The following is a 14,957-nucleotide window of genomic DNA, read 5'->3' on the forward strand; positions in this document are numbered from 1 at the left end:
GAAAGCCAAATTTGGTAAAGAAAACAAACCTTTGTCGACCTATAAATACTAATTTTATTCCCCGAAAGATTTTTAAAAAATCTCTTCGAAACACTTTTATTGTAAATATTTAATTGAAGACAAATATTTGTAATAAAAATAAAAATAGTACAATTTTTACATACAATTCTTAAAATAAAAAAATCTCTGTGTCAAACCACAATCCAATCCGACTATTCTTTCAAAAGTTATCCGATATACAGACAACCACAATAACGACGACGTAGACGCTAGAGAGACAGACAGATACCGATGTAAAAACTTGTTTTTTTGACTCAAGGAGCCTCAAAACGTCGAAATTTAATGAAATTCGCGAAAATCATTTTTCGCATAAAACTCTTCTCATTATGGATGAGAATGTGATAAAATAATCATGGGGATAAAATAATCCATATTAAGCTTTTTTTGCTTCAAATGTCCATTTTCGTTTGGTTTTTTGGATTTTAAAAATCCCTTAACTTTAGTAAGTTTTATTTTATCAAAAAAAGTTGTCAGGATAAATTGTTCATATTTTTTTGTACCATAAATAGCTATCGATAAAATTTTCAAATTTGGAAAAAGTGGTTTCAAAAATTTTGAAAAAGCTTCAACTTTTTGGATTTTTATCAAAAATGGCTGTTTAATGAACTCGATCTTTCTTTTGGTCCCTCGAACAGTGTGTCAAAGCCCAATCCAATCGGACCAGTCTTTCGAAAATTATTTGGTATACAGACAACAACAACGACGACGCCGGACAGACAAACAGACCCCGACGTAAAAACTTATTTTTCTGACTCACGGGGCCTCAAAACGTCGACATTTGATAAAATACGAAAAACTTATTTTTCATAAACAACTAATACCTTCTCATTTTTGATGAGAATGTAGAAATTATCAAGAAGATTTGTAGAAAATCTTTCAAAGAATAAAATTATTGTCCCGTAAGTTACAACCGAAAAATTCCAATTTCAAAAAAATGAAAGTTGCTTTAAATATTAAGCTAGACTCGCGACCGGAACAAATCAGAAAATGAAAGTAAATTTGAAAATTGAACTGCAGTTCGAGTATTAAAAACTAAACAGTGATTGATTTTACAAGGTGATTCTAGATCTGTTCAAAATGATATAATTTACATATTTTAACGTTAAAATTTGAACTAATTTAATTGCAAAGCCTTAGTACTGACACAAGTGTAAAGTTCGAATTAATGGCTTCTTAAATGAACGCCTTCATTCAATTTCAAAATCTTTTTAAAGTATTATTTCAGTATAAAATATATCATTTTTAATCTATATGGTTTGGAAATAAAAAAAAACAATTTTCAATAGTAAACAATTCAAAAATGAATTGTCACAATTTCAGAGTGACAAATTTGAACTTGGAATGTTACGATTATAATTGTTTAATTTTTTGATATTTATTTCGAAGGTAAAAGTATATCATTTTGATTTTTAAAGAACAGTTAAATAAGCATTAATTTGAATGTTACAAAGAAATTAACAAAATTTGGAGCTCCTTAAGAATTTTGAAATACTAGGAAAACAATAAAAATTTCTGGGTAGATTTAAAATGATTTTTTATTTTGAAAAAGTACATTACTCAAAGAGAATGTTTAAAAATATTTCAAAACTTTTCAAAAGATTTACAATATTAGATAAAATCTGGAAGCTCTTAAAACAATTTTGTGTGCAGGATTTTAAAAAAATGTTCGGAAAAATGGGAATCAGTATAAAAGACATTTAAAATTTCCGAAAAATTTTTTACATAATTTTAAAAGATTTGAAATAATTTAAAAGAGAATAGATACTTTTGATGATTTTGAAATGTTTTCAAATGTTGACTTTTTATTTTGAAAAATTACATAATTTTAAGAGGAGGTATAAAAATATGATACCACTGACAAAAATTCCGAAAGGGATGAATGAAAAATCTCAAAAAATGAAATCTCCGGCACCTGAATAATAATTTTATAAAAATTGTATTAAAAAATACATTTAAAAACACGTGTGCTTTGAAAGAAAAAAATGTTCTGCCTAAATTTTCTTCGTACCCACATAATAACATTTTTGAAACAAACTTTGCAGAATTCAATTCAACAACGATTTATATCAAAATTTATTATTATCATTTTTTTTTTATTAAGAAAAAATTCGATTTTTCAGAACTTTTTTATGTTTTTTTCAAATACTATGCACATTTTCAAACAAATTTTTTATCCAGAAATATATATTCGATTATTGTATTTTCAATAAATAAATAATATTTAATAAACAATTTCTTAAATTGTTTGAATTCAGGAATTTTCTAGTTCGGATATTTTATGATTCAGGCATTTTCTTTGGGGATTTTTAAAATTCCGTAATATCTTATTGTCTGGAATTTTATTTATTTTATTTTTCGTGAATTTTCCAATTCGACTTTTATATTTCGGGACTTTTATAATTTCGGGAATTTTATTATTGGTTATTTTTCAATGTACGAATTTTACAGTGTAAGGAATTTTATTTTTCGGGATTTTTCAGTCGCTTTTTCCGAAAAATAAAATTCCCACATCACTTTAAAAATTCCGAAATTATAACATTGCAATGTTATAATCTCGGAATTTTTACAGTGATGTGGGAATTTTATTTTTAATTTTCCAATTCGGGACTTTTATATTTCGACAATGCATTGTCGAAATATAAAGTTTAAAAAAAACTTTTTTAATAGAATAATAAAATATTTTTACCGAGGAAAAAACTTTTTTAATGTTTAAAGTTTCTAAAAATTATTGTTTGAATTAAAAATAACAATAATTGAACAAATGTATTTTTGGATAAAAAAAAGTTGTTTGAAAATGTCCATTTTATTTTTGTACATTACAGAAAACGCTCGCAAAAATAAAATGATCATTTACAAAAATAAAAATAAAAGTCGCATTAAATCAGCCTGCATTTAATCCTGCAATTTTGTTTCATTTGAAGCTCACGTGTTTTAAATTTATGTTTGTATCACATTTATATACATTTATAGTTATTTTAAATTAAAACAATAATTTAAAAAAAATTAAACATTAAACCAACTTTCTATAATAAAAATATTTAATTATTGTATTTTTAATAAATAACTAATATTGACCACATAACTGTTTTCTCAATTTCTGCATTTCGGGAATTTTCTAGTTTGTATATTTTATCATTAGACAGCATTCGGCCTGGAGTTTTATTATTCGGGAATTTTCAAATTCGATAATATTGTAAACTGTCCAGAATTTCATTATTCTAGAATTTTTTAATTCGGAATTTTCAGGTTTCAGCATTTTGTTATTTCGATAAGTTTACAGTTTCGAAAATATTTCAAAAATTTAAAAAGATTTATAAAATTGTAAAAAAAGCATGAAGATTTTGAGGCATTTAAAACTCCTGAAAAACTTAAATAATAATTTGAATTATATATATTTCGAGTCAGCTGTATCAATTATAATGATTTAAAGTTTATTTTAAAATATATTTGATGGAATATGATCTTTTTTATGAATGTGCCAGTGAACCAAACCAAAATTAGTAAACACGTTAGATTTAGATAAGTTTTCAAGCAAAAAATTGAACTTTAAATTAAAATGGTGAATCTTCAACAAAGATGAATTTTAACCAAATAGGTGAGTTTTCAACCAAAAACAATATTTTTTATCAAAAAGGATGATTTTTCTACAAAATACATGCATTTTTAACTAAAAATTTTAATTTTTCAACTAAAAATGGAATATTTACATTGTCATTTAAGAAAATTAATTTTCTATCAAGAAAATTGAATTTTTAACTAATAATAAGGTAAATTTCATATTTCAAACCAAGGGCGAAATAGTAGATTTCTTTAGTAAAAAAATTAATTTTCAACCAATAATGACGATTTTTCAACGAGAAAGTTCAATTTCAAACTTAAAAATATAGATTTAAAGTTTTTTCTACTAAATCTTCAAGGAAAAAGATGAATTTAAACTAAAATTTTGAATTTTTTCTAGAAAAAAAATGAATTTGTAACAAATTGGTTGAAATTCTAACCAAAATGATAAATTTTTTACTAAAGAAGAAAAATCTCTAACAAAATGTATGAATTTTTAACCAAAAAGAGCAAACTTTAGCCCAAAAACAGTATTTTTAACTAAATAGTTGAATTTCTATCTATAAAGATGGTAATAAAGTTCTTCAAACGAAGATTTTTTTCTCTCTACAGGACAAATTTTCACAAAAATAAATAAATTTTCAGTCTCAAAAAGAAATTTTTAACGAAAATGATTCATCTTTCACCGAAAAAAATGAATTTTCAAAATCGAACTTTCATTCTCTATAAAAAAAAATTACTTTGGCCAAAATACATTCATTTTCAATCAAATTGTTAACTTTGTATCTAAAAAATATAACTTTTAAACCAAAGCCGAATAGACTAAGAAAATTAATTTTCTACCAAAAGCAGACGAATTTTCAAGCAAAATTATTAAGTTACAACATTAACATTAATTTTCTACAAAATACGCGAATTTTTGACTATAAATAGATGAATTTTCAACAACAAAAAATTCATTTTCAACCAAAAATGGTACATGATCATTTTTAGTTATGGAAATTATTTACAAACATTAAACAAAGAATTCCCAACAAAATAGTTTAGTTTTTAACAAAAAAAGTTAATTTTTGCCCAAAAAAATTATTTTCCAGGAAATAGTTGAAGACGAGTTTTCAACAAAATAAATCAATTTTTAACGAAAGAAATACATTCTTATTTAAAATGATTTAACTTTCACTCAAAAAAACGAATCTTCAACTACGAATCTTAATCTTTTACCAAAAAAATTAACCTTGGACAAAATACATTAATTTCTAACCAAATAATTAAGCTTTCAACTATAAAAGATCACTTGTCAACCAAATGTCGAATAATTGAATAAACATTTTAAAAAATTACTTTTCTATCAAACAAGGAACGAGTTTTCAAACAAATATTTTATCCAAGAAGATTAATTCTCTATCAAAAAAAAACATAAAATTCATCAAAATACAAGAATGATAAAAAAGATATATTTCGGGTTCCAATCGTGTACAAAACCACAAATTTTGCGGATTTTCCTTGAAAATTCCCAATTAAAAAATTATTTCTTTACCCAAAAAACAAAATATTAACAAAATAGTTCAATTTTCCTAACAAGATTAATTTTCTTCTAAAAAGGACTTATTTTAATCAAAATACCTAAATTTTCAAATAAAAATACTAACTTTTAAACACCAAATGGAAGTTTTTTCTCTCAATATTTCTATTTTCATATATTCATAAAGTTTTGACATGTTATATATTACTTTATCTTTTTCCTCATTTTATTCTTCACAATTGTAAATTCATTGTAAAATTTGGTTTAAAAATCGCGCGGTTTTCATCACTTCTGGTTCCGGTTTAATCGTAACAAATGAAAACAGTGGGAGGTTGTGGCAGAACTCTACCTAGAGGATCTCTACTCAACTTAAATAGATGAGGGTCACTAAGTCATGTCACAAATGTTTTGAGAAGCGATAATATGAATTTTTACTGTGCTATTTGGAATATGCGATATGTATCTTTTTCATGTTTTTAAGTATCTTTGTATGCTGTTTTTTATGCTGATGTTTGTGTAACTGCATTTTTTTGGTCAATATATTGTTTACGTTACTGCAAGTAGTTACTTAATCATTTATTACCCTTTATGAAATATATTATGCGTTGGGGAATGTGTAAATAGCCTTTATGCTTCCTATGACTGAAAAAATCTAAGATATGGAATTTTCTCGTTATAATTTAGCAGAAAATGATTTTAAAAAGTCCTCAGAATAATTGTCCAATTTTGTGAAATACCTTAGAAACAATATTATACCATAAATCATTCGTAATGTGTTTCAAAACGACTGGGGTGTGAAGACACCCCACCTTGTAGTAAATGAGACTCTGTCTCACCTTGTGGTGTGAGGGTTAATAGCACATAATTATATAAATAATAAGAACAAGAAGGTGACTAGTCAATAAAGTACACTTATCATTTAAAGTATTCTTTTATTATCTTATTTCATTTTATTTTATTCTCTTGTACAAAATTCTTATTCTAACCAACAATACTAGATGCACCTCGAAGTGCTAAGTAACCAGCAGTAATGTCCATAGGTAAACTACGTACAGTCATAAATTCTTCCGTTGTTGCATAATATAATTTAGTTTGTGGATCAGTGTATCGGGCTGATAAACCCGAAATATCAGAATATTTCTTTGCAGGTTTGAAACTTGGCGGTGCATTGATTGAACTGTAGTGGACAACATCAGTGGGCCATGGAAGAGCTCGTTCTTGTGCAAGAACTTGCTTTAGTGAACGCCAGATTCTTTTCTTTCCAGAACTGTTTGTTGGTCGAAAACGCTGTTGAAATGTTGGATCCTTGAAAATTGGTGGAGGTTTTTTAGCTACTTCCGAAGTCTCCTCGTTCACCATCTAAAATAAACACAAGAAAAATTAGAGAAGAGCGGCGAGTCGTAAAACATTGGCGCCACCTCTGCGGTGCCAGGTTTGCCATTGTCTGTTATTATTTTGCATATAGAAACTCGTTCCATGCCATAACTTTATCGACTTTTTACCGTATTTAATCCATTTACGGATCAAATATGTTATAAATATGGAGTCATCGATGTATAGCTCCGAACTGTCGATCAGCGTATACGGCTCAACCCGCTTAAACAGAGTAAAAAGAGTGTTTTTCTCCGTTACAAAAAATTAGGTTGAATGTCGTTGGCAACAAGCAATCAAGCGTGACAAAAAAGATTTTATTGTGTAAATAAAATCGTAATACTTACTGCCATAACCGTTCCATTAAGAACAAAAACTTTCGTCTTCTAAATCATCTGATCCTTTACAAAGTAACCTCAACACACTGCATGTACAGGTTAAACAATAAAATCCGTTTTATCACGCTTAATTGTTTGTTATCAACGTTCAACCTCATTTTTTGGAACGGAGAAAAACACTTTTTTTACTCCGTTTGTGCGAATTGAGTCGTAATGTATATCTCCGCCTTTTAATTCAATTTTAAATTAAATAAATGACTAAATGTGCATTAAAGTTAATATCTTTACGGGCCAATTTCACCAACTTTGATTAAATCCATGGTTAACTAATCATGATTATTTGATAATCAATGATTAAATTAGCGTTAACCAGCGATGCGTTCTACCAAGCATTGTCAACCTCTGGTTAGCTAATCATATACTTTGTTCGTAATAAGGTCTAGTCTCTAGGTCTTTCTGTTGTAACGGCGACTCTGATTGGTTAGAACGAAATTCTTCATGAACACTCGGCGCCAATTAATATATGATAAGATTCCCAAAGTTTGAGGTTACGAGTAGTTTCAGTGGTAAGTGTAATAGAAGAGAAGTGGTAATTGTGTCTAAATATTCTTGGCCTTCTCTCAACGTGGTTAAGCATTTCATCATCAGATGAGGATAAAATATCATTGTAAAACAGAGCCATATTTCCTTCCTTTATACTGCACTCACTGCACTTGCACTTCAATTTCGGGGTTATGTTACTTTAACCAATGATTAAAGTCCATAACCAGCCATTATTGCTGGGCGGTTAAGTTAACCCGTGATTATCTTCTCCTAATCATGATTAAAAGAATGGTGGAACGCAAAGTATTGATTAAATAAGGTTAATCAATGATTAACGATTTAATCAGAGTTGGTGAAATCGGCCCTAATACTGATCAACTTTTCAGCCATTTAACGATCAATACATTATCGTGAATATTAAAAATTATGATTTTAATCATTTCTTGTATATTTTTATCGTAACGTAATAATACATTAGGATTATTCAAGTATTAAAAAATAGAAAAATGATTTTTTATATTATCATTTCTGAAAATTTAGTTTATTTCTTTTAATCATTATAGACGTAATCTTCATATTTTATCATTTTACTCTGCTTGAAAATTAGAAACCTTAAAAACCAACATTTTCAATGTATTTAAGATCTTTCTTTAATCCTAGATATTTTTAAAATACTAGAAACAATTAATCTTGGGTTAATTCAAGCTCAAGGTTTTTAAATTATCCACAAACGTCCAAAATATTACAAAAACTGCAAAAAATACTCAATCTCCCATGACTCTAATCAGCTTTCATTAAAATGTAGGGCGTCGCGCCAGTTTCTCATCTTCTGCCGTCCTTCACAAAATTGACTCAGCGCATTTGCATCGTGAGTCACCACCCTGGTCCTCTTAATGTATAGAATTCTTGAAAATAAAACCAAGAATCCAACGACCAAATTTGGACAACCACCACAAAATGTTCCCATTGCAATCTGAAAAAAGAAACATCTTCCTCTTCTCCTTTCTCCCTAAAAAAGAAAAGAAAATTAATCATCTTTAATTTGGACAAAAATAAGAAGGAGGAAGGAAAAATGGGAAGGCAACCAACCAAATCCCCTTCCTTCTCTTATTTATTTCTTTCGTCCTTTTTATTCCTACCATTATCAAATCACAATAAAAAACATTTTTAAACAATTAATCACCAACGTTTTTTTACAAATGTTTTTTATTGCGATTTTCTTTTCTTTCTTAAGGGGAAAGGAGAAGAGGAAGATGTTCCTTTTTGTCAGATTGCAATGGAAACATTTTGTGCTGGTTGTCCAAACATGGTCATTAGATTCTTGATTTTATTTTCAGGAATACTTCACATTAACTTCATTATTGAAAGTTAAAAAGGAGTTTTAAGTTTGATTTTTATCTGATTTAAATATCCTAAATTTTAACCCATATACAATGCTCTTATTGTAATTAAAACCAAGAGCCTCCTCTAAAAAACACTTTCCTTCTCTTTTTTATTTCTTTCGGCTCTTTTATTTTTATTATCATCAAAACACAAAAAAAGAACATAATATAAATATTTATCAACGTTTCGATACTCATACAACACCCTTATCAAGGTATGGAAAATTTGAGCATGTAGGAACAGCAACGAAACAACGATGCACCTCTTTGATACCTTACTTATTACCTACTTGATTTTTAGGTATCATAGAAAGCATAGTTGTTTCGTTGCTGTTCCTACCTGCTCAAATTTTTCTTACGACGGCTCAACATTTCCTCAAAGTTTAGATAAAGTATAAAATTAAATGAAAATTAATGTAATAAAAATATAAAATACTACAATTCCTGGAGATTTTACTTTCAAATATTCAATTTGAAAGTTTTCAATTTTGAATAACTCGATTTTATATACTTCTAATTAGAAATAATAACAATTAAATTATTTTGAATTTTTAATGCCCCAATTATAAATATTGTTTTCTGAAAATATTCTATTTTTCTTGATTTAAAATTTCCTATTTTCGAAATTGTTCTCTAAAATTTTTCAGATTCGATATTCTCCAATTCAACATAAAATTATTCAATTTCGAACCACTTTAATTAGAAACAATACAATTTAAATTCTATAACACTTTTAATTACCCTATTGTCAATATTCTTACCGGAAAATATTCGATTTTGGTTTTTATCAAATGGTCAAAATTTCAGGATAAAAATTTTTTATTTTGAGAGCTGATTAAAATTTGTATAAACTTAACACATGAATTTTTAGATTATTTAATTTTAAAGGCTTTTCTTTAGATGTATTATTTAATATTTCTTGCAAAGTATATAGATTAAAAAATACGATTGTTTTAATCAAAGCTATTCTCGAATATTACAGATTAAATAATATAATTAAATGAAAGTAAATTTAAAATTGCTTAGAGTAACCGCGGCAAATTTGAGTCGGTCCTTATGAAAGCGTGGCGGCGCACATGCGCAGAAAGTACTCACTTCGCGTCCCTCTGAAGTATCCGTTATTTGTTTTTAGGTTGTTGTAAGAAACACTGAATCTTTTTTTAAAAGTATGGATCCCTTTTATTTATTGCAAAATTTATACTTATTACTGATAAAAAGCGGTTTGCACAAATTAATATCGAGCGGGAACTCAGAAAGAAGGGTGAATCACGACGCACGTGTACCTTACGTTCGTTTCCGTTTAGCCAACTGTCTGATGCTACGCACTGAGTTCGGTCGTTCTCGTACAACGTCGGTGGTTCTCGTGGACATTGATGAAACGCGGCCAGGGAAGTGACACCTTTATATGGCGCCTCATCTCAAAATAATGTTTCATAATATTATTATTAATAATAGCAATTAATTAAATTAATAATTATAATAACAGATCAATAATATTCAATCATAAATTAATATTTTTTTAAAATCTAATCCTTAACAAAAATGCCTTGGGCTTATTGAGGTGTAACCATCTTAAGCTCGAAGAAAAATGAACTTCCTCATTTTCAAGTGATGTTCTGGTCCTATTTTTTAAGGTTCCTAAAATGATATTAAGTTACTTTTTATTTTAAAAATTCATTTTCGAGAAAACTGAAAAATACTCGAAAACATGTCAAAGGATTTCCTAACATTTCCCAACATTCGTGTATCCAAGAGATTCGATCAATGTTTTTCCAGGTTCCTAGGCAAATTTAAAAGGTTTTTTTGTAACAAAAACAAACTAATTTTAGAAAAAATTCCAAAACAGAATTTCAAAATTGTCAAAAAAGAATGGTAATTTTTCAGAATTAAACAAAAATGTTGGGCAAAATTTGAATCATTTTGATAAATATTTAGAAGTTTTGAAATGATATCAAAAATAATTTAAAATTTGTCATATTTTCAAAAAAATTAAACAAAATTAATTTGAAGAGAATATTTCAGAAGGTTTGAAAATACAGAAGATTCTTAGTTAACTTTTTTAATTTCGCATAAAACATTCAAAAGTTGTTGAAAAAGAATATTCTAGATTTTAAGAAAATTTTTTATTTTGCAGTATTTGGAAAAAAATTTAAGAAATATGGAAATTGTTTAGAAAGATGTTTAGAAGTTTAGAATAAATTCACAATTTAATTTAAAATTTCAAAAAATGAAGGACAAAATGTAGGTTTAAATTCTTTGGAATCGGAAATTTCATAATTAAAGAATTCCTCTGTGTTCCTAATTTTGCAATAACGGATATTTTATAGTGTTAAAAAAAATCTGAAAAATTTTAAGGAAATTTGAAAAATTTTTAAAGATTATCTAAAATTTTAGGGATAATTCAAGTGAGTTTAAAAGATATATAGGAACTTTTCAATTTTTTAAGACAAGAAAAATATTGTAAAATTTTAAAAGATTACCAAAAATATACAAATAATTATTAAATTTCTCGCTAACTTCTAAATGCCCTGAATATCTTTTTTAATTACTCAGGCTATTCCTAAAACTTAGTAAAATCTTGTAAAATAAAAAAAAATCTTCAAAATTTTGTACATGCCTTTTCGAAATATTTAAAATCATAAAAAATCTTTTAGAATTTTCTCAAAAATCTCAGGTATATTATATTTATATAAGATTACAACAAACTTATAATGCGTTCCTAAAATCAAATTTAAATTTTCAAAAACTTTTAACGAATAAGAAGATACATGAAATTTTTATTTGATTTTTCAAAAAGTTGAGTAGGTGAAACCACTTTTTTATAGGAGCTGTTATTTTGGATTTATTTATCGAAAATACTAAGCAACAATCCAAAATTCAAATTTTGAACCAAACGACGCACAGTGGGAGGAAAGGAGATTTTGATATTCTGTTCAAAATTCAACTTTTCGGATTGAAAATTCAACTGTCTTCTGGAAAAATCATCTTTTTGGCTCAAAAATACAGCTGTTCGGTGTAAAATTCACAGCAATGTTTTCACATTTTTTGGCAAACAAATATTGACAATACTTACCGGAAAATAAGTATTTTCAGTTTGTTTTTAAGCTTATATAAATATCAATCTTATAATGTTCTTGAATTATTAGAAAAGATTTTTCAATATTCCAGATGAGACAAAAAAAAATCTAGGAGAACATAAAATATATAATATTTTATTTTATAGGATTTTACAATATATTAGGAAAAATGTGAGCCTTTTTAAAAGATATTTGGGACTTTTAGAAGTTTGTAAGAAATAAAAAGATTTGATAAATTTTCGGAAATTTTTCCAATTTTTAAAACATTTTAAATCAACTTAAATCCTCTCAAATTCTTAGAAATATTTTTATCTGACTTGAATTTTTCCCAAAATTCTGAAAAATCATTCCCCGATTCTTTCTGGACTAATTCTACATTTTCATTGATTATTGATATTCAAATACCAGCATGTTAATCTCGTAATACTTCTAACATAGAATCTTTTACAAACGGTGTAAAACAGTATTTCAGACACAAATTTAACATTTTTAAATTTATTTTCAACAACAAAATGTCTTTTCTACTATAATATATGGCTTTATAGCAGATACGTGAATTTTCCACAAAATAATTAAGTTTTTAAGATAATAGTTAAATTTTCAACCTAAACAGGTAAATTCCCCAAAAAAAGTGTCATAGTTTATATTTCAATTAAAAAATATGAAATTTATACAACCACAAAAAATCATTATAAAACGAAGAAGAGGAATTTTCAACAAATAAAGATTTTTCACCCAAGAAATAAATCAAAGTTTATATAAATCTTTGAACCTTTAAGCTAAAAAAAACTCTAGAAAAAAACTCTAAAAGTCTCTAGAAATATTGATTTTAGAAACACAAAATATGAAATTTCAGAAAAAAAATATGCGTCTTTACCAACAAAAAAAAATGATTTCTTAACAAGCAAAAAATAATCGTTTTGAACCGGAAAGTTTCATTTTCATTTTTTTAAAAATTGAATTTCTTTTAAAGAAGATGAATTTTGATATAAAAAAATCAATTAAAAAAAGTTGGATTTTCTGTTAAAAACGATTTCAGTTGATTTTGGAAGATCAAAATATGCATTTTTTAACAAAAAATAAGCTTCTCGGAAAAAATTTAAATTTTTAATCCAAAAAAAGAAACGAATTTTCCACTAAAAAGGATGACTTTTGAACAAAATTGATAAATTCTCTACCAAATAGTTGCATTTTTTATCCAAAAAAGTTGAAACTTGTCTTAAAACAGAGGAATTTTCATTTAAAGAAAAAACAAATTTGAAAAAAAAATGAATTTTTATTCAAAAAAGATTCCAGTTGACTTTTCGAAAATAAAATATGAATTTTTTAACAAAAAATAAGTTTCTAAGAAGAAGATTGAATTTTCAATTAAAAAACTATTCTTTTCAACCAAAAAGGATGTTTTTTAACAAAATATTTTAGTTATCTACCAAATAGTTGAACTTTTATTCAAAACAGATAAAATTGTTATTAAAAATGTATCTTTTTTAAACAATTTTTTAAAAAGTTAAACCCTCATCCTGAACAGATGTTAGTTCATTTTTCATCAGCAAAATATAAATATTAAAAAGTAAAAGATTTTTCGAAATAGTTCAATTTTCAACAAAACAGTTGTTTTTTCAACCGAAAAGTGTGACTTTTTAACAAAATAGTTTAATTTTCATCCAAACAGTTGCATTTCTATCCAAAAAGATGAAATTTCTCTTGAAACAGATAAATTTTTATTTAGATAAATGTTTTTTGTTTAAAATAGTTAAATTTTCATCAAAAACAAGATTCCAGTTGACTTTTTAACATCAAGATATGAGTTTTTCTACAAAAAATAATTTTCTACGAACAAAAGTAGAAATTTTCATTCTAAGAAAAACGAATGTTTTTACCAAAAGGGATAGAATTTTAACAAAAAAGTTTAATTGTCTACCAAATAGTTGAATTTTTATCAAAAAAATTTAAATATTCATTGAAATGATAAATTTTTAAGAAAAAAGAAACATTTTTTAAAAATTGAACTGTCATCCAGAAAAGGTTTCAGTTCATTCTTCACCACTAAAACATTAATTTTATCAAACGAATTTTGAAAAAAATCGTTGAATTTGCAGCCAGAAAAGATATCAGTTAAAAAATAGTTAAAATTCCATCAAAATAAGATTCCAGTTCACTTCTCAAGACCAAAATAAAAATAAGTTAGTTTATAATAATAACAATAATAAAGAAATTATGAAAATAAGTTAATTTTTTTCTAATTAGTCGAATTTTTAACCAAAAAGTATGACTTTTTGACAGAATTGTTAAATTGTTAAAAAAACAGTTCCATTTTTGTTCAAGAAAAATGAAAATTCTAATAAAATAGGTGAATTTGTAAATCAAAAAGACAAATTTAAAAAAAAATAGTCAAACTTTCATATAAAAAGATTTCACTTGAATTTTCAACACAAAAATACAAATTTTAAACAAAAGGTAAATTTTCTAAGAAATAGTTTAATTTTTAACAAAACAGTTAAATTTTCATCCAAGATAGATACAATATTTCTACTAAAAAAGATGAACTTTTGAATCAGAGAGAAATTTTCTGAAAAATATTTGTCATCTAAAAAAGATTTAAGTTAACTTACCCCCAACAAAATATGAAGTTTTAACAAAAGTTTAATGTTCTACGATTAAATAATTTCAGTACGGTCCCTTACTTATTTTTTGTACACCTAGAAGATTGGAATAAGCAGCTCTTATTTATTTATTTCTATATATCAGTGTGTTTCCTGTTTAGTTGCTTTGAATGGTAGCAGCTCGTTTTTGCCACAAACTCGTCACCTATTATCCTATATTCATTGAAATTGCTCGTATCCGCACAGAGGAAGGAAATCCAGTCACGGGATGAGACGAAGATGAAAAGAGCGATTCAAGATAGAAAGTCTGCGCAGGAGGCCGCAGGCTGAAGGCCCAGAGGAGGCGAGAACAGAGCCGCAATTTGCGTAATTGCAATGCCGCGACCGGTAAGGCTCTGAGAAGGCTTACCTCGGAGGTGCTCTGGGCCCTTTGTCTCATCACAAGAGTCCCTACAAAACGTTCACTGGAAATTTCGCTGCTTTGTGCTATATACGTTAGGGAG

The 14,957-nt window shown here is 26.6% G+C and overlaps 1 protein-coding gene across 2 annotated transcripts; it reads right to left on the reverse strand.

Moving 5' to 3' along the window:
• Nucleotides 1-6,057: 6,057 nt before the first annotated feature.
• Nucleotides 6,058-10,116, reverse strand: LOC117174738 (INO80 complex subunit C). Of its 2 annotated transcripts, none has more exons than XM_033364072.1 (2): nucleotides 10,058-10,116; nucleotides 6,058-6,499 (listed from the first exon to the last, which is right to left on the reverse strand). In XM_033364072.1, the coding sequence occupies exon 2, from the start codon at nucleotides 6,497-6,499 to the stop codon at nucleotides 6,122-6,124; it is 378 nt and encodes a 125-aa protein (XP_033219963.1). In that variant the 5' UTR covers nucleotides 10,058-10,116; the 3' UTR covers nucleotides 6,058-6,121. The 2 variants fall into 2 exon arrangements, with proteins under 2 accessions (XP_033219963.1, XP_033219962.1); XM_033364071.1 differs by having other exon boundaries at nucleotides 9,870-10,083.
• Between the last annotated feature and the right edge of the window lie 4,841 nt (nucleotides 10,117-14,957).

The sequence above is a fragment of the Belonocnema kinseyi genome, chromosome 6 (genome assembly GCF_010883055.1).
Source record: "Belonocnema kinseyi isolate 2016_QV_RU_SX_M_011 chromosome 6, B_treatae_v1, whole genome shotgun sequence".
Taxonomy (NCBI): Eukaryota; Metazoa; Arthropoda; class Insecta; order Hymenoptera; family Cynipidae; genus Belonocnema; species Belonocnema kinseyi.